The 23855-nt window shown below is 40.7% G+C and overlaps 1 protein-coding gene across 13 annotated transcripts in view; it reads left to right on the top strand.

Moving 5' to 3' along the window:
* LOC118413005 (transcription factor COE3-like) overlaps positions 1–22471 on the top strand; it is an 86118-nt gene extending 63647 nt beyond the window's left edge. For 10 of the 13 annotated variants that reach the window (XM_035816110.1, XM_035816109.1, XM_035816112.1 and 7 more), the window contains 7 exons: positions 1942–2068; positions 6469–6557; positions 10174–10384; positions 14152–14214; positions 14830–15027; positions 15689–15921; positions 19607–22471. In XM_035816110.1, the coding sequence (XP_035672003.1) occupies positions 1942–2068; positions 6469–6557; positions 10174–10384; positions 14152–14214; positions 14830–15027; positions 15689–15918 (918 nt within the window). In that variant the 3' untranslated portion in view covers positions 15919–15921; positions 19607–22471. The remainder of the gene's footprint in view (positions 1–1941; positions 2069–6468; positions 6558–10173; positions 10385–14151; positions 14215–14829; positions 15028–15688; positions 15922–19606) is intronic. The other 3 variants (XM_035816107.1, XM_035816118.1, XM_035816113.1) reach the window with 3 other exon arrangements.
* The last annotated feature ends 1384 nt before the right edge of the window (positions 22472–23855 follow it).

The raw sequence follows: 23855 nt of genomic DNA, 5'->3' as shown, positions 1-23855 counted from the left end.
ACCTCACTACCTTGTTTGTCATTGATCGTGCTCCCAGCCACCACATAAATCATGCCTAGTTTGGACCGGGATTTTCCTAAAAGCAAGTGAAGATTAAGAGAGGATTTCGCAAAGCCGGGACGTCACTCATCATATTTTGCAGTCAGCCTAAACACGGGGATTTTGTTTCCAATATGCACTAAATAAAACAGCGACTTTGCTGCTGGTGTGAGATCCACATGTCAGAAATACTCAGTCACGGCGGCAGATGCACGCCTATCCTCATTAAGGCAGATTTCTTCCATTATCTTAGGTTTTAATCAGCTGATGGATTCCTGTCGTGACCCCTACTCAACAATTTCATAGCAGACCAAAATAAAAGCAACCAACTCTGACAACAGAAAAAATGACTTTTTACTGCGGTAATTTGGTTAGGCGGAATAATGGCAAAAGCGAGCCCCAGTTACGGCAGACAATACTAACAATAAATAGGAAAACAAGATTATAGACCAAAATTTATTGCTGGGAGGTCTGCCAGGAGTCCATGCTGTAGCCCAAATTAGGACGCCAGCATTTCCATTTAAATTAATTCCTACCGTAACATTATACCATAATATCTTTGGCAATATCTGCAAGCGGGGTAGGAGAGATGAAAGGATCCCGGCTTGAGTGGTGGAATTAGAACTTCATGGTATGTTTGGCAGTAGACATGATATTAGCTCCGAAATATTCCTATCATGCAGATGCCCCTGAGATCAGGTGCAGGTGACAGCAGCAGAAGTGACACTGGCTTTGCTTGATGAAGGTCCCATAAATATATAATGACGTCATGTGAAGTTCTGGCCCGCCCTTCTGTCACATGAAAGTTTCATGCAGCCTTTTGAATAAGCAGAAAATGCAAATGATCCCCGGCTGTCACCTCCCTACCATATGGGGCTTTGTAGGCTGCTCACACTAAGTTCACATCCCACGCAACGAGAGCTCTTTAAAGCTCCCGAGGCTCATAGTCAATGCCGGGTTGGAGCTTTTCGTACTAAGGGCGATGTTCCAGCAGGAAAAGATCTGTACGACTAAAAGAAGGAAACATACGCTATACTCTCATTTTATGGGATTAACACGAAGAATTAGAGTCATAAATTGACTGGAAAGAGTAGCAACAATAGGTGTGCAAGGGAGTACTACTTATTGAGCAGTGTGCGCCTGCAGACAGAATTATCTAGATTAACTGTGGGCCCAAGTTTTTAGGTTAGCGCTCATGAAAAATTTACAGCATTGTGCCCGCCGCTGCAGCACATATGGTGTGTTTAAAATTTCCAGCCGAGGAAAGATAACAAACACGCTCGAATATCATGCTACGAACTGTCAGCCTGCCATAAAATTAATGTGACTTTGAAATCTTTCAGACCCGGGAAAATTAATATTTAATGATTTATAACAGAGGAGGAACACTGTTGGGTACTGGTGCTAATTTTGAAAGGAAGTTTTCATGATATCGTTGGCTCGAAAGTCATTTTTGGAAATAGGTGTACCGGTGCACCTATTGATCTGTCCTAAAAACTTAGGTGTGCTGAAAAACATAGGTGCATAAAATAGAATTAGGAAAAGCTTACTGCCTATATATGTTAAGAATGTGAATGTGAAATTCTTTGCCTAACTTATAAATTTTGAGCAATACAACAAATGTTTAATTCCTTTTTCTAACGCTTCAAGAAGATGGTGTATAATAGTGTACTAAGTACTTTTATGTATGAAACCAATATATAGGGGCACCCACATTAAACAATTAGGTTTTCACCTCCAATTTTGGGTGTATGAAAGTGCAGATGCACCCAGGATTTGGGGCCCTGTAGTCAAAACACCAAACTGTATGCATGACTTTTGTAACGTTAGGCTGGAATGTTAGAAATAAAAAGTGTGATGTTGAATTTCGAAATGTTTCTGATGTTCTTCCTTTTTTTTCAGCTGATCACACCACATGCGATCCGGGTGCAAACGCCACCGCGGCACATTCCCGGTGTCGTGGAAGTCACATTGTCGTACAAGTCCAAACAGTTCTGCAAGGGAGCGCCCGGGAGATTCGTCTACACATGTAAGTGGTAGTCTTGTTTTTCAAGGAAGGAAGTAGTAAACTATGATGAATCTGAAACTATGACGAAGGCTGATGGCTAAGTGAAACTGTTGTTGTTCCTAATGTGATGGTGCTGTGTTAGAATTGTTACCGTTTTTTTAATTGTACCCTATGGATTACCCCAAAAACAGGTCAACGACCTGAGTGTCCTCTTCTTATAATAAAATGGGAGATGAAATGTGCCAGGAGGAAAACATTTGGGTTGGGGTCGGCCCCTACAAAACTAAGCAGGATGAAAATGGGTCCATTTTCAGGCCAATATTATGAAACCTTTTTTTTGCCAAGCATCGCTAAATGTGTGATGAAGATCGTGTGATGAGGTGCATTTGACGTGATGCTTGAATAGGCTTACCATTATTTCCAGAAAACTTGCGCTGCTTGTACCAAGTTGTACATTGGTTGATGCCCCTCTATGCATTCCAAATATGAGCTCATCAATGTTGAAAAATAAACAGAAGAACAAAAGAACATTATTTTTAAGCATATTAAGGAACCATATAAAACAGCTCATGGAAACGCATTACCACATAATGCAAAAAAATACATGATAATTTGTACACCTGTAAAGTTGGGTTTGTGCAAAAATGCATACCATGCATACATGTATGATAACATAACAAGCTTTTGAGAGCAATGACAACCCAGAAAAAGTTTACTGTACCACTGTGCATAGAAGCCTTATAATTATAGTTATTATCCAATTGTATGAAACTTGTCATAAGTAATGATTCGTGAAATAGAAAGTAGCCTGCGAGAAAGTAAAAGATATTTTACATTGTTACTTAACTAACTCTGCGTATAGTGGGACCCACGCCTGTTCCGCTTAAAAAATCACAATGCAAACAATACCAGCAAATGCTGACTTCAATATGTAGTGAAGGTGCTATGTCATAGATGTGATCTTGAAAAAAAAGATGACAATAAAATTATGGGCACTTTTTATAATGATGTAGATGACCTGGATACAAGCTTTTCACCTTTGGATGAACTTCAAATTTTGTCAGCTCCCAAATTAAATATTAATACGTCTAAATATTAATCAGATTGCTTGGAACCAACTTTTATGACAGCTAGGACTTTAAATTACACAGCTTTTGTCAGGTTTATCACCTCCATCAAAGTTCAGAAAAAGGGTTCACGAGGAGGACACCCCAAATTTGTTTTCGCCGAGCATCCTTCATTTCCAAAATGGAATTATGCAAAATCCTGACCCTGTGACCGAGGACGGCATCAGGGGACCTGCAATGGAAGATATTTTAACAGGCCTGGATATAGGAAATGCAGTAATTATTGCTCTCCACCTTCCCTTTCATTACACCACATCATTACTATCTGAAGGTGGCCAACAATGTCAGGTGTATTGAAAATTTGGGCAGAACTGGAAGTGGAGTAGGTCTCGAAATCTCCCAACTGGGAAAAGTGAAGTTGCAAAAGGAAATGGGCCTGTGGATTTCCAACGACTTTTTTATTTCGCCCCTTTTACAATGCCCGGCCCTGGCCCTGGATGTATTGCCGTGCCGTAAAGCCGGTTTATAAAATACGGCCGTACCAGAAGTCAGGAACAGGGTCTATGGTTGTTAGCGGTGCCCTTGTACCCTGAACTCCCTCCTGCATGAAGAAACATGTTTGCTTTGTGGGGAATATATTGTAGCAGTATATCAACTGCAGGTGCTGTATGTGTTCTAACTATACAGCAGGAGTCGGGCCCCAGTGGTGACAGGTGCTGTGACATCGCTTGACAAACGGTGTTGTTATTGCCCATCAATATTAGTAATCTTCCAGTTTCCTTCCATTGTGTTGCTGTATCCCCCTGTAAAAGGGCTCTTTGGAAACCTTACAAGAAGTTTCTGCTTCCTTAACGAAGGGGTCCAATTACCGTCCCACGATGGATCTAAATCATGCTGTCTCAACCCAGGTTATCAGTGTTCTGGCTTGTCCATCATTCGCCTGTCGCTCACAGTCAGAATGAAGAATGGTTTCATCAAGCCATTATCACTAATGAGTTTGTTCTCTGTTGTGTCCGGGTTCCTGTCCCTGTACTTAAACATTTGCTGACATTTAGCCACAGTCAGGACACAGAAACTACTCTCTTTAATTCTTTCATTTTTGTCAAAATGCAAAAAGATGATTGATCAGCTGTTATATACTAGATGTACAGTGATTATTTTGCTGAGCTAAATAGGTACTGTAAATGTATTAACTTCTACAGTGGTTCTTATTTGCAGTGTTTTGCATTGGAAACAATTTTGTAGTTCAGTTATTGTTGATTTAATTGGAAATGCACAGTCAGAGTCATGAATGGAGAGCTCACGGTGAAAAGAGAAACCATGAAAGTTTCAAAATTGGCAGAATGAATGTGTACCTGAATTGAGATTCAACACAACAGAAATTTCAGACATCGGTGCACAATGGCACCGGAACATGTACCATCTATTCATAAATGTTTTGACTGACCGTCGCATTATTGTACTGTGGTACATGCTATTGGTGTGAAATTGAAAGTGGTAAACAATTTACAAATACAATGTAATGGCATATTACATGATACTATTTTCGTCAGAGTTGGCCAAAACTTCATCACGTAGCATGCAATAACGTTTGGATGCAACTGCACGACTTGTTTGTTAATTGTAAAAGTTCCCTCCTCATTTGGAATACAAACGAACAACCTTCCCTAAGTTTCATTATGAACAGATGATGATGTATCTTATATCCATGAAATATCAATTAGATGCCATCTGTGCAGCAATGATCTCTCGCACAATGATGAATAAATTCAGATTTAGGTAGCTGTTGTACACGGCTGTTTTCAGGAACCTGTCCCTCCGTCTCAGGATAGAAATTTGCTTGTTGGGACGGACAAAAATTTTACTCAAACCAAAGAATTCAAACTTTTGTGACATGGTATTGCTGAAAATGCATTTTCCTTAGCTTAAAATTATGCAACAAAAATTGACAAAGTGGGCTCCCAAATAATGAGTGAGATAGAAAAAAATTAAAATTTAAGATGGCCCTGATACTCTATAACTTGCAACAAAGCAAGTGTTTTTGATGGTAATTGAGAGAAATTTTTTCTCAAGTTTCCATGTTTTGTACTGACCAGTTAAGGTTATACATGTTTATGTGATAATCATAATGGCAAGTACCACCATCCCAACACAAGAGATTATTAAAGCACATAACTGACACAACAAAAAATGTACTGTGAAAGTGATTTTCGTATGATCAACTAGAGATGGAAAAACAAAATGAATTCTAAAATTCTAATTACTTATCGACATAGGCTAACATACTCGAATCTCTAATATCCATATATATGATCAGAAGCAATTTGATAGACAACAGTCAAAGGTTAAGATTCGTGGATGTCATCGCAAATATGATGTTGTCGCATCAGCAACACTGATGCTATTTATTGGTTCATGATGATTGGGTTCTCTAGAAAAATAACTGTTTTGGTGTTAGTCAAAACAGCAGTTCCACTGGATCCCTCCCTCACCACCACCCCAGCCCCCTCCCTTTCCAAATGAGCTACGTGTACCATCAGAATTACCAATTCCGTTTGATGTTGGGAGTTTGCAAATCAAGGATTAGGGGAATTGGATTAAGGCACAGCGTGTAATTATCGGCACCAATATTATTGACAGTGATCCATCTCCAGCCCCATCTTGGTGTGAAATTGAGTTGTATGTGATAGGCGACTGGACCGGATCTGTCGCTTGCAGTGTCACCGCGATTAAGATGGCTGAACCTTAGCTGGGAAATTCGTATTTGATGGGTTAGGCGCTGCCAGGGTGCCACCGCCAAATCACGGGGGACTTGCCTCAGTCGACCCATGCTTTCATCTTAATCCATTCTAGAGCTTTGAAGTGGGGGGACAATGTGGAATTTTTTGTTTGTGCGCGCGCAACAGCCTTTCTAGTGGCACGCATATAAAATCATTTTAACTCGATGATGGTATCTCGCAATTACACGGGGAATATTAATACTAGTGAAAGGCTGATAAAGAAACGCACAACAGGATCATAATAAGAGTCCCAAAATAGAAAGGAAGTCCAAGTTTGAGTACAGCTTACCATATTATCAAAGACTTCGGGCCGCTCGGTGAGAAAATGAAATGAGGCATTTTTGGCCGCTGTCAGACTTAACTGTCAGGACTTATCCTAAGTCCTATTCTTTGGATGAAAAGTTGGTGTCAATTTGAAAATAGCATGATCTTATAAAATATGTTTATATTCCAAGTTAATTCTTGCTATCCTGCATATTAGAATTTCTCCAATGTACATTTTGGACTTGAATGCTAGGAAATTAAAGTTCTGAATTGTTTTAAAGCTTTTCCTACGTATTTCTTCCTCTCGCAGCACTGAACGAGCCAACGATAGACTATGGTTTTCAGAGGCTAGCAAAGCTGGTACCCAGGCATCCAGGGGACCCGGAAAGGCTGCCTAAGGTATGGTCACCATTTCCCAATTGTATCCATGGCTATGGGTTTTGTAATCAATCTGAAAAGCATACTACATATAAAGACAACCCATCCAGGCATCTTGAGTTATTGTTTTGATAGAGGCTGGAACGCTGACGAAAATATACCCTTGGCGAAGGTGATGATAATTATTATTGCCCACAAATACGTAAACATGAGGACATGTATATGTCTATTTGATCCGACATTGTAGTGCGCTTTGTTGTAAAGTGTGTACGAAATGCCTGCAAAACTGCATTGGAGTGCCAAAATTACAACCTTATGACTTTTAAAAGTGCATCACTTTTTAAAATGCACAATTTGTTTGTATGTTGCACATTTTGTTGTGCAAACACTACAAAACCTAATCGCAGTTGTGCCAAACTTTGATGTGCTTTGAATGGAGTTTGATGAATTGCGATGGTATGTGTTCTTCCGGTATATGATGTGTTAATTTGAATTGTGGTAGAATGATTTGATGCTCTAGTCTGTCTGGCGATACATACAAAAACAGCATACGTTGATCTTGAAGATGGATATATGTAGAAAGCCTGCCTCGCGATAGTGCTGACAAAGCAAGTCTTGCACCTGGCTACCAGTGGATCCATCCTCCAGACTGGTGATGAAGACAATAAACTGGCGCCAAACCTAAGTACCTTTATGACCAGTGTGAATCACAACAAAATGTCGCAACTCCTATTAGTTATTTGTAACAACGCTGTTAATCTTGGCGCGGGGCTGTAAAATGCGTAAATATTCCTTTATGTGTAGCCAGGCATTCACTGCCTTTTGTGGACGTTTAGTAGCACAAGGTGGATAAAGCGCCTCCAAGTGAAATAAAAAAGGAAGAGAGAGTGGATGAATTCTCATTGATCAGGAAATCTTTCTTATGCTGAGCGGAAGTGTGAAATAGTGGTAGAAAACTCTTCTTTTTGCTTTGGTTTGGGCTCTGAGTTTCAAACAGGTTGATTATTGCTGTCATTTCACACAGAATGACTTTAATAACAAGACATGGTGCACAATTGGAAAATGGGTTAAGCCTGCCCTAATGGCCGTGAACAGTCCAAATCCTGTGTCATTGATGGAAACGCCGCTGGAATTGGTCCCAGAAGGCTTGGGGATGTATAAACAGCCAGGAATTCAGCACTGTGGATAGGGCCATTAGATCCTGGGTCTAATAAAAAATACAGCCCTCAAATTGCAACCAAAATAAATGTTATTATCTCCCAACGTCCCGGCCATCCTCCTTAATGGGAGAGCATGGATCACCGGAGCTGACAGCTAGCCTTGTGTCTGCCGACCATCTTCGCGGAGATTTGCGCCCACACTGTGCCATCCACTCACTGTGTGCCATCCACTTACCGAGAACAAATGGGCGTCTGTAGAGTCCGCACTGTTTGGGCTTCCACAGGATGTCAGGTCTAGACAACATGGTTGTGAATGCAATCAGATTAAATCTCTTTTCCATAATCTCATTCATTCACCAAATTTGTAGTGGTTACTGCTGAAGCCCGCTTCGATAGAGTGAGACAAGTCAAACGTTTAGCAAAAATAGTGCCGCATTGGGACTTGGCTACTTGATTCCGTATATCTAATCAATGGCGTTGTTGTAAGGCAAGTGAAGTGTCGTTGAACTTGCGTTCAGAAAAAAATGTGCGACGACTCTGAGAAGTGAAATTTGTAAGGACACTTAATCTGCGCTACAAGAAGAGATGATAAAAGGGCCCCTTTTAGATTTATAGAACGGCCCAATTTACATTCGCTCTTATTGGTCAGTAACCATGATGGGGCAATGATACAGTTGACATGTTGTGGTCAGCCGCTAATAGTGAGGAATTAGACAGCATCACATTTCTCCTACCTGAGGGGAAATGGTGTGAAAAATGAAGCCAAAGATTGAAGAGGAGGACCTTAGGTAGCTGGGAACAGTGCTAGTGGAACAATGGTGGTGACGAAGCAATGATACACTTGACATATCTTACACCACCTCTGAAGCTGAGAAATGTCAGGTCAGCGGCGGCGGCTTCCTTTGCATCAGCTCGTGCCCATCAGCGAACGACCAAGCGAGGTGACCCCTGACCTAACGCTGACCCCAACCTTGATAGGTTTCTACCATGAGGGCCCATTTCTATGAATAAATGATTGTTGGAATGGAAAATATTTTTTGATGGCCCATATCTTTGAAAGAAAGGAAATTATTTCAATAATTTTGCTGCCATATGTGAGCATTCGGCCTGCCTCGTTCAGGGTGGAACGGTTGATCCATTGACCAACTGACGCCAGTTTGGGAGATAAAGTTGTCAACTGAGAGATTGGATGCTTTATGCTGTGCTGTAATTTGATGCCGTGATGGATACTTTTCAGGTACACCCATCTTGTTCTAATGCCTTAGGAAGCAGATTACAATTGGGCCATAAACTGGCGATGCCCTACCTGACCTAATGCACACATATTATTTCAGAGTGGAATACCCATTTTGTCAGAGACCAGGAACATAATGCCCTGCCCCCACACGGCCTACTTAATTCCGATAGTATCCTTCCTTTCCATGTGCAGTGTGATATTCAGACTCGAAATCACGAAAATTAGCACCGCGAACGATTAGCACCAGCAGCTCTAAGCCCTTTGTAATGGCCCATGTTTTGGGGATGTTAACAAGGCTGGGAGCAGTGCAAATAAGATTATGTTGGTTAAATGTTGCAAAATCACTGAAGTAATCCCTGAGCTCTTGTACTTATCGGCGTTTAATCTAGCAAAAAATTGCCCAGGCTTTCCTTCCCTTCCCTCCTCTGTCATTTGTCATCGCGTGGATTGTGACAGCGGCCCATATATCTTCATATAGCGCAGGCAGTATCCATCTTCCAGCGCTCTACAGAAATGGAACATTGCGTATTGACGTACTTGTAAGGGTAGAAGACAAATGGGCTCGGCAAGCCGGCAGCGTACGGTGCACCGCCTGAAGGTCATGGGTTATATTAAACCCAATATGGCTGCCATATTCTATGCATATCAACCACTATTGACGACCAATCTCCTGTGGTAAATTGAGGAGATGATAGCCTAACTTGGCTGAAGCCGGCCCAAGCCGTCATGTCCTCCTTATTACGGTGAAGAATTGCGGCCGGGGCCCTGTCATTCTTCTCCCCCATTTCACAGCAACCTGCAGAAGCTAAACATCACCGTGGGGACTTGATGGAAATTTTACAATGCCTCAAGCAGAAAACAGCATTTTGGGTCCATAATTAGAACGTAGCAATCCCTCGGGGAGTCGGGGCTGCTGAACTTGAACAACAGTGAATGATCACTATCTAGAATGTGTGCGATATTCATGGTCTGTTTGGCTCTTGAGTTAGCACCCTAGTCCCCAAGCTAGCGTGGCTGTGACTTGACTGGTGGAGGTGCACCCTATAATGGCGATAGCAGGCAGTAGTTGTTATTGTTTGGTGTCGTCAGGCAGACCTTTAAAAACTATGCTCTTCTTTTAAAGCGTTGTTTACATCTGTTTCGAAGGTATTAACTTAACAAGTATTTTTGTTTAATTACCTTACATTCTGCCGATGCTTATTGGCTGATAAAATTGTGTCGTCGTTTTTCAAACTTACAGGAAATCATCCTGAAGCGTGCAGCAGATTTGGCGGAAGCCATCTACAGCATGCCCCGCAACCCGAACCTTCCCGCGCTCACGGGACCCAGGTCTCCTGCAGTCAACAACTCAGTGGGCGCCGGAGGCATGATGGGGATGAACTCGTTCGGTAACCAGTTAGCTGTGAGCGTGCCCGACAACTCCTCTACCAACGGAAACGGACAAGTTCAGGGTGAGTAAAGTACCTTTTTCATATCCGCCCCGTCGTCCGAAGTTTGCCTGGCGCTTGCTTCTTTCATATGGTGCTGATTTGGCCAAATTTCGAACAAAACTAATCTCTTGTGGGGTGTGTGGATACAGTACATCAAAATGCACCAGAAAACTTAGTACCTGAAAGTTTTTTAGTGGGCTTGATTTCTTATTGATGTTATAATTCAGATGTAACCAACATGTTCTCTGCCAACAGTTGAGTATGATAGTTTGGTCTGACAAAGTGTGTGACTGACAAGTTGGGAGGCCTTTGAAATGGTTGAATGTTTAAAATCTAGGATTCTCACTAAACAGGAGACATTGCATCAACTTGTCTGGATTTCTGTATGCAGTTTTCACCTTTTATCTGGAAGAAGAAATGATAGGATATCATGGATAATGGTCTTATTGGAAACTCTTCAGAGTTGAAACTACACATTACGTTCTAATGGTGCCTTGTTATCCTGACTGGAAAGTCGGGTATAATTGATCAGATTTCTCCCACAGTTCTAGCATAGCGCCGGGCATGTCAATAAACTAAGAATAATCTTTTATTTACCACTAACGCCAAGCACCATTGTCGGGGTATGGATCAATATCGTGGAGGAGGCGTTTTGAATGGGGCGGAGATGCTATCTCTAAGAGGCTCGTACGGGGAGTCGGATACCGACCTTGTTGTTATCTCCCCCGGCTCAAATCATGATGAACTTATCGATGTTGGATCAGCAACATTATTAGGTTATAATTACCTGTCAAACCCAGTTATCAACTTGGCATCTTCCTGCTGATTTCTGCTTACCAGAAAATAGTCAACCACAACCCAGGGACCGAGACCAACGTTTTTCTGAGGGAATTATTATTCGAAGCAAGTGGCTGTTAGCGCTAAGCCCGTATCCTACGATATTGGAACAGTGGTAACATTCTCTCTGAAGTTGTCGCAGAGGATTTTTGATAGGGATATTACAATGAGGCGGCATGTGCCAGTGTTCTGTTTGTGCGTTTTGGAAGTGTTTTGAGCCGAGACATTCTCAAATATTGCGTGGGTATATTGTAAGCCTACAAGATATATTCACTGAAACTGTGATAAAACAATTTTGTATATGAAGCAATGGCCAGAAATCAAAAGCCTAGGATGGTAATTCTTAAATTTTGGCCCTCATTTTTCACATATACAGAACAAAGCATTTGCAGTCATTGCAAGCATATATTTCTGCCATTTTTTTAAGGTCTATACGGCCTGAATTCACTTGGAAACAAAGGTAGAAAACTTATGATAAAAATGATGAAATTCCATAGTATGCTCTAGAACTTGGCATAAATACTGTGTTGAGGCAGATGAGCTATGAACAGCGTCAACTGTTTCATAGGTCCACAAAGAGCTATTTGGTCGCCCTGGATAATTGCAAGAGCAACAAGCACAAACACTAGCTTACATCATGGCTGTTGTCTCTCCATTTGACATCCTTTGTCATGTACATGTAGGAAAAGGGTGCAACAGTTAAATATGGTCTCAAAAACCACTCAGGAGACTGAGGATGGATGGTAAGTGACTGTAGGTGGTTGCTCCAGAGTCAAATTGGATGGGACTGTTTTAGGTGGCTGAAAACTAGAGGTGGTTGGCTATGGCAGGTTATTGACAATCAGGTTTGAGGAATGAACGCCATCTACTATGGAAAAAGTAGTTGCTTTCCACCCATCTGTATTTTGACATTTGAGATACATTTTCAAAGGTTAGGATGAGTTTCGGTATGATGGGCAAAGCAGGGGTGGTAAGGTGCATCTTTTGTCTTCTGTTTAAGAGATGACAAATGTTTATGGCACAAAGATCACTGGTAACAATTGCCCTTTAACACACCTTCTCTTGTGTCACTTGGGTATGTGTTGTGCTTTCAATTCCACCCACAAGCTATTGTATTTTTTTCATTTTCCGATTCCACATTAGTCCTATTGTAGGAATACTAAGAGGGCTATTTCTATTTCAGAACGTTATCAAGAAAACAAACAGAAATTATTGAATTCATTTTCCTTTGTCAGCGCCCATCCATGCCTAATCTATAATTCCCTGAGTGGGGATAGGGGCTGCTCCAAGCCTGTTTCTGCCAGATTAAAGAGCCCTGGAAAAAATAGGGGCCTTATCTGATTCTAATGCAAGCTGTGTGCAAGTAGTTGCCTCAGATCCATTATTTTCTGCATTGGCAGGCACTTTGTTTGAACTCGGCTGCCGTCATTCAACCAGTAAGTTGCAAAATTAAGCATGATATTATCTACCCTTTTGCGAAGGCTGATACCCATATCTCCAACATGTAAAACTAGCTCTGTCAACATGGGAAAATCCCCCTCTGGCAAACTTCTCCCGCTAGCCAACCCTGTGAAGTTGACGTTTCGCCGTTTTTTATTAACATTTGGCCGTTTTAACCCCATTTTCTTTCCTGCCGATAAATGCTGCTAAATGGAAATCGGCCCCAGGCAGTTTCAATCAAAATGCGTTTCCTCTGTCAGGAGCGGGATCCCCGGGGGATTTGCCTTTATGCACAACATTGAGTCATTTCAAGGGAGATAAGGAAGTTGAGTAATATCATCATGGTGTGTTAGAGTTATGATTCCACTCCTGGCTGAACGGGGGGAGAACGCCAGCCTGCCGCTGACACTCATTTTATAGAGGTCAACACGTGAATATTCACTGATACCTCCGCAACAAGAGTGGACTTAATGGCATAATAAAGCGCCACATGGTCGTGTATTTCCTTTATTACAGGCAAATCATAGTAACGTGCATATTGCCCATTGCATCGCTAAAAGTTGTAGCAGAGTTTACTTTACAAGTTTACTCGGATACGTCTTAGAGGGACAAGAGAAGGTGTGGACTGCATTACCTTATCGTCATTTTAGAAATGGGGGACAGAACATCTTAAATCAACTTTCAAAAGGCACCAATATAATTTGTATTTTTGGAAATTTATGTCACATGCCTTCAGTAGGAGGGTTAAAAATAGAGCACACCCCATAAAAATCAACTTTGGATGAGAAAAATATTCCCAAATTAAAACTACTTGATACAATTCCAAAATATTTAGAGGAACATAATGTTTGATATATATAAACAACATGATGTTTATTCTGTTCAAGTAACAGATGGTTAATTTAACAGTGACAACAATGAAGCTCGCATTTTGAGAGAAAATTTGTGTTCCAAAATGAAAGCTTTATTGAGCTGGTGGCTTATTCCGTGTTGGTTTATTCATTAATAGGGGCATCCCGGCTGTCTGTGTCCCCACCTGCTTCTCTGGTTCCCACCCAGCTGTAATAACACCAGGCACATGACTAATGCCACAGGCTTGTCATTGTCACTAATGTACAGTTAGTCATCCCATACAGACAAAGGGATGTTCCCATCGCCTACCCTGTACATTATGCCATTATTAAATCCATCACCAACTTGAAGTTTCAATGCGAGTAACCCTTCTCAATCTGAAATTACCAAATGTGAAATTTTGTGTTATTTTATACACATTTATTTATTGAGGATTGAGTTGAAAGCAAAATGCTTACAAGAGCACCCCCCCCCCCGCCTTAAAAAGCATTGATTTGATACGTTAAACAATTACACCGTTCAAAATACTGTTACAGTAGCAAAACAATTGAGAGGAAACAAGGGGAGTTGGTGTAGGAATTATTGGAAATTGCACTTGCGGTTCAAAGTTGCTGCTACTAGATTATCTTATAATTGTGGTGTTTTTTTGTGTTCTGCAGGTTTTGTTCCAGTCTTCACCTACTCTGGTCTGAAGGAGGACTGCGCAGAGCAGACAAACCACGGCAAGTGATGTTCTGATCTCAAAGTGTTGATCTTGAGCTATGCTGTTGTTGTTATTGCTGTTGTTGTCGAAAAATATAAAACTGCTGTCACCAAAATATCTCAGATTTTTGATAATTCAGACTCAAAAAGCAAAAGTTGAGACTTCTGATCTTGTTGTTTGGGAAAATGCAGGACTAAGGGTAGCTGGGGGAGAAAGAAATGCAGTGTCGTGTACTTCAAAACTTTCTCTAGCTGATGTGGTCTGTCATGTGTTGAAAACATCAGAGTTATTTAGCCCAAACAGCTTGGTTTGACTTAGTATTCAGTTATTGATAGATTTTTTCCAGCAGATGCTAAAAGAGCTAAGCTAACCTAGTAAATTGTAGTTCCTGTAGCTGTATGATTTAACAAGCTATCAAGGATTAAATATTGCTTTGACATGAGTTGATTTGACAATATGTTATTCCAGCAGTAGAATAACTATTTAACAATGATCCTCTGCATGTAGCAACAGGCTACTCCAGGTAGAGTAACAGCGTGTCAGCAGTAGTATAACTATTTAACAATGATCCTCTGCATGTAACAACAGGCTGCTCTGTAACTATTTAACAATGATCCTCTGCATGTAACAACAGGCTACTCCAGGCAGAGTAACAGCGTGTCTCCCCGCGGTTACGGTGCCAGCACGCCGCACAGTACCAACGGCAGCATCAGCTCCTACTCTACATCGGCGTCCGGCCTGAACGGTTACGGCAGCAGCGGAAACCTGTCCAACATGCCCGTCCCGTCTTCACCAGGGTTCCTCAATGGTTCCACCAGTAAGTATCCCCTATGTACGTGACCTTCACCCTTTTTACCTTTGTCACAATTTGCACCTTATGCAGATCCCAAATGCGCAACCGTCCATTTTTTATCCTCAAAATTTTGTGGACTGCATGAGACACAGGGCTCTAGCCAGCAATTTTGTTTCCTAATTCCCATTGATGGAAAAATCCTAAAAAGACTGAATTCCAATTTGGGTACATGCATGTATAATCTTCACCCTTTGTATCTATTATATCTTTACTCCAGGACACACCAATTTTTTTCCGTCTTGGCAGACTGAATGGTTTTGAAATTTTTCTGTCACATGGAGCAAAATTCTGAAAAATGACGAAACGATGGTCGCTGGCAAGAACCCTGATTGATGACCTGATTATCAGAAACAAAACTTTAGAAACAGAAGCAAATATTAATCTTCAACTCCTATATAGCAAGACATTTATGTCCATAATTAGTGGGGTAAAGGCTGGGGCATCACGTGGGTGGTAAAAATATCATTTTTGTCCGTTTGGTAATGCTTGTCACCATAAAGCAATGCATGCCACTTAAAAGGTAGTGTAGCTTGGCATTTTTTTTTACTTTTCTTTTTGCTATACTTTCAGTATAACTCCCATTTGCTTTCCAGCTACTTATGCCTCTTCCATTTTCTTTGTTCCCCCCTCCGCCATATAGTTCCCTCTTCACCCACGATGCCCCCTACCCCAAGCAGTCTGGCCACAAATGCAAGTACGCCAGGGATTTTCTCTTTCTCGCCAGCCAACATGATCTCGGCTGTCAAACAGAAGAGCGCGTTTGCGCCCGTTGTCCGTCCCCAGTCCAGTCCGTCCCCCGCCGGTGCAAGTTCGAACGGGACTGGCTTGCAAGGTGGGTGGACTCCGACCATCCCATCCGCCGTCTGCTAAAAAGTGAGCACTCTTTCTTCATTTCTTTACCATTTTGAACTTGTGTATGTGTATGTGTACTTGTACGTGTATGTGCAACTTGGTGTATGTGTATGTGGACATGTATGTGTATGTGTATGCAGTGACACACTGTTTATCAGACTACATGTAGTTAGAACAGATAAACGTTTTTTTCTGAGTTACCTGTAAAATACAAAATGGCATGAAATTTTTCTCATTGTCTTTCCCTGTGACTGACTCCTTGGTTGTCAATGGAGCCTGGCATTACTAAGTACAAGAGAAAGACATTTCTTAGGTTTTTTTTACAATTTCAAAATCATTTTTCAAGGGAGCTAGACAAGTAAAAATTGTCAAATACCAGCATTCATACTTTTGACCAAGAAACATCATGACAGATTACTGTACATGTACATATGGTATTCACCTATCAAGCACATCTTTGCTGGAGATTGATAAACATATAAATTGACATAACAGTTTGGTCATCAAGCCAGGCATGTTTATTGTCCACATATTGTAAACAAACAAACCAACAACCTCCTGTTTCTGCTTTTTTTCTTACTGTTTACAAAGTTCCCATAACAAATGAGCCAGACGGCTAAATCTGCCAGATTACCTGGTATGAAGGATTGAAGATTAGGTGTTTGTTGTCTGCACAAGTTCTGGACAGTCCATTGGACTACATGAATACATTCCTAAAGAGACAGATCAACTTCCGTTTCGTTAGCCAAAACTGCTTCTAAAACTGCTAAATCTTCTGGTGTAGCAAATTGAGATTTGTTGTTTTTGTTAGTTCTTGATGGTCAAAGAATAGCAGTAAGTTTCTCCCTACCACCATGTGTCCCCCACAACATCTATTTGACCAATCGTGTACATATACATCACCTATAGAGAAAGATCAACTACTACAGTAAGTCATTAGCTTAAACTGCTCCTCTTACTGCTAAATCTTCCCGATTATCTGAAGCAAATTAAGATTAGGTGTTCACTGTTCTTGTAAGTTCTTGACGGTCAAGAAATATCAATAAGTTTCTCCCTACCACCATGTGTCCCCACAACATCTATTTGACCAATCGTGTACATGTAAATCCCCTATAGAGAAAGATCAACTACAACTGATTCATTAGCCAAAACTGCTCTGACAACTTCTAAATCTTTCCCTAATGTAGCAAATTGCGTTAAGGTGTCCTTGACAGTAAAAGAATAACAATAAGTTTCTCACCATGTGTGCCTAGTATATCCACCGTGTACATCTCCTATAGAGAGATCAAGTACCGTTTTCCCCGCTGTAACCACGTCTTATCAAACCCAAACTGGGAGGCTTTGAAGCACGATCAGTTCATCTTCAGCTATCCATTAGATACAATCACAGTGTGCCAATAGCCACCATTACATCAGCACAACAGGGCTAAGTACCATCATTAACCTGTTGTTGAACATGGAAGGGAAGACTTGTATGTCATTATGCTTTCTCGCAGCAATCAATTCCTTTTTCCTTTTAAGTCCCTACTTGAGAAAATTAAGGACATGCCTAATCTGTTACGTTTTTTTTAGCTCATCAAATTTTGGCACTTTTGCCACAGCAGAAGACAAAGCTGACCTAAAAATAGCGGAGATCGATTTGAGACTGTCCAAGCAGATGGAGAGGGCTTTATTAGTGATCAATCTCTCTCATCTACATGTGGACTGATGAAGAATTCTGATCGCGCACTGATTATCTTGAAGATGACAAAGACGAGATGTTAGGGAGAAGCGGGCGACTCCGACCGAGTACAAATATCTACTTGATCTGTAATGGGTCAACCGACAACACGCGAGATGGAATAATTCCACTATCTCCCCAATTGTGTACCTTCAATGGAGCAATTAATGGACGTTTGTCGAGGAGTGAGCGAGCCGCACTCGAGATGGGCCGGCCTGGCCAATGATGTTGTAGGAAGAGCTATTGTTGATAACATGCCCTACCCATTGTGGCCATAACGCAATATCATTAGGGATGATATATTAGAAAAATTGTGCACAGGAGGCCAATAAGGCAGAAATATTAGGCCCAGGAGACCGGCTGGCTCAGCCCACTTTCCTACTCAAGCTCCTGCATGCAGGTAACAGCTCATTTCACTCATCTGCCAAATGGCAGCTACGGCGAGAACATCTCTTCCCGCGGAAATTCATGGCTCTGTCAGGTGGCGTTATCCCGAGCGCCGTAATAAGGCAGGAATATGAAATTCTGAGCAGGTTTGTAAAAACCAATCGAGCGGGCGGCACTTTGAAAACACCCTGTCTTATTTACTGGAGCCTGCCGAACTTTGACCCCGGGATTCTTATAAAGATGAGAGGTATTGATTTGCGTGATCGGCATGCAGGCCGCCCCGCCGCCGCTGAGTTTGACGGGCAGCTGGGGGAGCTCAAGCTCTTCTGTCAGCCGGAATACCTGCCATTCCTCACCCGGCCTGCCAAAGAAAATGTTTGCTCCCTCGCTTCCTACATAATCTGTTGGAAACATCTACACAACCAGCCCATCTAACATTAGCTTAGATCAGATGACACATTTCTGACATTTATAGATGAAAGAAAAAAAGCATAATTGATGTGGTGCCTTCTGCCATCTTGTGAAAAAGACTTTTCAAAATTGGACCACATGATGTTATGTAAACAATTCTTCTCCCTTGTGCCAGCTGAAGGGTAACTTCTCAAATTAACTATTACTGACAGCTTTGATGCATTTGCCAGCTGAAGATTATCATTACTTTTGTAGGGATTTCAACCAACATTTGGTATAAAATATTGCTTGAAACCCCTGAAAGTCACATTTAAGGACTTGTGAAAAAAAGTTTTTGCCATGCAAATCTGTAGTTGGTTGTGACAGGTACTGTTCAACTGTGTATCACTGCTCACTGCTGTATCAAATACAAGTAGATACAGTAACGTTGTTAACAATGTCTTGCTGCATTTCAAGCTACAATGCTTTGTATGCACTGCAAGTTTGTTGTTGTTGTTGTTGTTGTTGTTGCCTTTGCAAGTAAGTAAGAGTGACATGATATGTTTTTTCCAGAATACGATGCGTTGTACCTTGTATAAATACTGTATCTGAATAGCTTCCTTACATGTAGCAGGTCAGGAGTTATTTTTTTAGGGGAGGGGCTTATAATGTTCTTTTTTTGTCTAAATGTATACCTACCTACCTACCTTGACCTCCAGGTGCAAGTTAGACAGGAAGATAAGACGGTTGTCTCCAGGCATGTCTCTCTTCCTATCTCTCTCTCCCTTTCTTTCTCTCCCTCTCTCTCGTTCTTTTCCTCTCTCTCTCTCTTTCCCTCTCTCCCTTCCCCTTTCTTTCTCCCCGATCTCTTGCTGCAGTTAACCTTATGAGCATGTTTAGGGACATCTGCTCTGTAATGATATACTGCACTTGTTCTGCTTGTACCTGATTTCTGGTATGCTACCTCTATTGCCACATCTCGCAAGTCGTGTCCTTAACAGCCCAACAAGAAGCCAGCTTACAAGAAACCATTGAGGACAATCGTAACTGATATACAAGCAGAAAGAAAAGGACATTGTAGAAAAAAAGCCTGACCCATAGTCAGACATAGAGCCTACAAATGAGTCATGTACTTTGAGTGTTGTGACACATGTAAGTAATGTAAATGAAGACCAAAGTTACTTAATTGATGATTGCCTCTCTTCACAGCAGGTTTGGCACTATGAGAAGAGGAGGGTTTGCAGCATCTGTTAGCCATTCACACGGACTGTACACATTCCCCCTTCATCTTCATAAAAAACGCGCTGTCTCCCGTGATTCTCCAAAAGCAGCTACGAAGACGGCCACTCACACCGATTTACGCGTTCCGCGGACAGAATTCACCCACCAGATGCCACTCTACAACGGACCATCTTAGTCAAGAATTGCTGGTCAACCAAGATGCACCCAACCTTTAAGACAGGGATGTAATACCAAATGTATCTTCCAACCAAAAACCGTTCTCAGAAACTCACTTTATTGCTTCAAAGCATTGGAGCATCCGAAATAACTTTATTTCTGTACTCGACGTTGTGTGATTTTGGTTTTGGGTGGAAAGAACATATCAGTGAGTTAGGTAATACTGTACCACTCACTGAGTAGCTAAAAAAAAAACAATGTAAATCATTCTTGAGGCCCGTATGTTACTACAGGGCAAGCACAATCCTTGTGTAAGTGGCAATAGAAGGGGGACACATACTGGGGAAGGATGTTTAAGAAATGGTTGGGCAGCTCCAGGGAACACCAAGAAGATGGAGACAATTTAATGTACAGATCTAAGTCATTCGTATTACTCTACAAGGTTGTCAACGGTACGTGCTACTATTTGTACACTTTAAGTTGCGTATCTCGTCAGTGTCATTGAGATTTTATGTCAATCCCTTACAAAAAACCGTCCATTGAAGGCATGAATACCTCATATTTCATATATGGAAGCCATATCATTCCAAAAAAAAAGAATATCTCTACATATTGTTATTCCTCTGAACCTTCTCATATTCTAAATTTCGTTATCATTCCATATCACTCATTATGGTGCATTTGTTAAGGATTTTTTATGTTTTGTTGTTAATTCCTGATTTATAAGGCTATACATGTAGTTAGACAATAGAGAAGTTACTTATTGAACATGAAGACTTGTATTTGGTAGCATTATGTAGCAATAGAATAGGAGGTAAAATTGCCACAAAGACAAAACTTTTTTTTTCCCTCTATCCAGTTGACATTTCAATGAACTCAGTTAGAAGTGAGTTTTGAATATCTGTGTGGGGAAAAAAAACTAAAGCCCAGTATAGCCATGTAGACGAGAGCAGACTTGTATATTTAGATATTTGCACCTTTGTGGACTTTACTACATTTGTAACCATGTAATATAGCCTTTTGGCACAGGACTAATATTTTGCCTTTGCACACTCTATATATATATAAGGTAGATGTAGCAAGTACTATAGCTATGTTTCATGAGAGGGTAACTGTTTTTAAATGTCGTTCATTGTACCTACAAATACGGCTGTTGTACTGTAGCTCTACTAACTCTACATTGTTTAGTCGGTGTGTTTACGCTGTTAAAATGTTGTTGTCATGTCTCACCCAGGCGATAGTATACTCAAACATGTCACACTAAAATCAAATGTGTAATATTTATTATATATTAAGCTATTTATGTTTACAATCTAGCTTTTGTTGTGTTCATGGCAATCAGTAATAATACCATATCTTTTTATTATTGTTACATCACTCAATATCTCACATTTTGCATTTTACATGAAAGAAAAATGTTTTATTTTTATATATGTTTAAGTTAAAATTGTACAGGTGTTTTTAACTTGTAACTTTTTAAATGTGTGACTCATGGTCATATCTTTATATCACAAGCCATAATCCAAAACACATCTTGTCAAAAGCAGGCCTCTTCGTGCAATATTCCGAGGTAGTTTTCTGGTAGTTATTTTGCAGGTTTAAACATTTGTTGTCTTTTTTAATTGAATCAGGTTGTAGACTAAGTGAAACATATAGCTCACATCTGCTGTAGCTGTTGCCTCTACTTAAAAAGGCTGTGGAAATGTTACCCACCATTAGCTTTTATTTGGCGACGCCTCGGGCAAGCCAAATTTACATGTATGATGTGTCCAGTTTAGGTTGGCAGATGCCTAAGGTTTAGATAGATTTGGTGCAACTTTAGCATAATATTCACGTTTATGCAGACAAGGTCCAATATTGTTGCTTTTGTTGAACAATCACTGCCACGGTGCGTCTTGGCGCAAAAGCCGTGGGCAGATTATAGTTATATTTTAAAAGTATGTTTTTCGAACAATCGTGGAATTCCAGATTTTTCACAGCACATACATGCTGGTTGAATTTTTATTGATCTTTTAACAGACTGTTCTTTCAAGTTAATTGTTGTGTCAGGTAGAGTGCCAAAACAAAGTGAATTTTTTGACACAGAACACATGGATTTTTTCCGACTCCCTACGAACTTGGCCAACATTTGCCAATATCGAGACTATTACAATCACCTGTTGTTGTTGTTTACACTCTGTACCGTGGGTTTGCGGGGCTCTTGTGTTGACTGTTAACATCTTTACTTAAATAGATCAGATCCCTCAGCTGATTCGATAATGACCAATTATTCTAGGAAATACTTGTCATCAAATGGTGATGACTTGTGAAAAAAAGTATGTGAGTGATCATACTGTAAGTTTCATTGTTTTTCACAGTCAAAACAACCGACCCCAGACCCAAACGTCACTAATAACAGTAGCCTTGTATATCTCACCCTGATTGTTGCTTGTAAATTGCCACATCCTTGTGTTCGTTCAATCTCGTGTATCACTGTGTGTTCAAAGCTATGGTGTCGTGCAGTTTTATACTCTACTTTTTTGATTCTTGTAAGACATTTGTGATCATGAGAGCCTCCTCCGATGGGTCCATCGGACTTATAACCAAGTGAAATGATGTAAAGTGATGATGACAGTTCTCTGTTGAATATGGCTCCCGAAACTCAAGTTGGAAATAATAAGTCCATGTTTTGTGAAATCTCTTGTCCTGGTCATTTATTTGCTGTGCATGTGAGTCCTTATAGAGAAAAGTTACGATAAAAATGCTAGAAGTAATGGATTTCCAAATACCTCGGATGTTCTGGAAAATGGTATAAGTTTGTAAATTGGAGTTTTTAACAGAACATAACTGCCATTCAAGAGATGTCCCTGTAGCTCAACTGGTAACAGCCTCAAAGTTGAGCTCCTGGGTCCAAAAAGTTGGTAACTGGGAGACCATGGGTGGGGCATCTCGGTCGGGGCTGCACCCATCTTTTGGAAGGGATTTAAAATGGAGAGGAGGAGAGGTCTCAATTATGTTACTTAAGGTATAAAGAGGGAGAGCCTAGCAACCCCTCCACGTAAATATTATTCTGGTTACTATAGGGGTGGGTAAACTGGTTTCTCTCATTGAAACATTAATACCAGTCGAGGAAAAATAACGAGCAAAGTATAGTAGAGTCTATAGTCATTTCTATGAATTAAAACAGTAAATCATACAGAGGCAGTTAGATTTTAAAACACCAGTGGGAGTCGAATACTCCACAAAACATTTCTTTGTTGCGAAATGGACCATTGTTTTGAGTATCGCCCATTCACAAGTTCTCACATACAGAACCTCAAACGTACCTAGACCTGAATTTTCTGTACTGGTACCCACCCCTACTGGTTACCATCCTTCATAGTAACTGCTGGCTCAATCTTTTTACTTGCTAATCACAGTCTTACTCTGCTTGCTTCCATAAAGCATGGAAAATAAATATTCGTTCAGATTTTGAACAAGCTCTCTGATTCGTCAGAGGTTAGCAAGCAAAAAGATCAATCCAGCAGTTACTACAGAGGATGATACCTACTAGGCTAAATATAACATACTCTGCTACTGAAACTACAAGGTGAATAGAATTAATTATAGAATAGATTCCTTGGCAGCTGGTTCTGAATAAGGGTGAAAAAAGGCTGCTCACATTCATTGAAATTCCAATCACCCTGGCTTGTTTAAGGTGGCCTTGATCTAAAGGCAGATAATGTAATAATAATGCAAGCTTACCAATTTGCTGGTAAATTATTCAGAAAGCGATTTTTCTGATGAATCAAATGTATGAAGTTTATTCTACTTTTTCCTCAACCTGTTCAATGTGATACAAACATTGGGATGCAGTGAAGAATTGTGGTAGTGTTACTAGTATAGTGAACAGTGAGTTGAGCCTTGTAAGTTGTATATTCTTTAATGCTGTTTCTGGAACACATACATTTTGTACATGTAGGCTGGAAGATTGCCCCTCCCTGTATGCTGGTGTAATGGCCAAATGGATTGTGTTCGCCTTTACTCTCCAAGCAGAGGTTAGGCTCTGGCTGTTTTTTTATGGATCTTAGACGTATTTTTA

The sequence above is a fragment of the Branchiostoma floridae genome, chromosome 4, assembly GCF_000003815.2.
Source record: "Branchiostoma floridae strain S238N-H82 chromosome 4, Bfl_VNyyK, whole genome shotgun sequence".
NCBI classification, from domain to species: domain Eukaryota; kingdom Metazoa; phylum Chordata; class Leptocardii; order Amphioxiformes; family Branchiostomatidae; genus Branchiostoma; species Branchiostoma floridae.
Note: the sequence above shows the minus strand (reverse complement) of the source record. Positions and strands in the feature narration are given on the sequence as shown.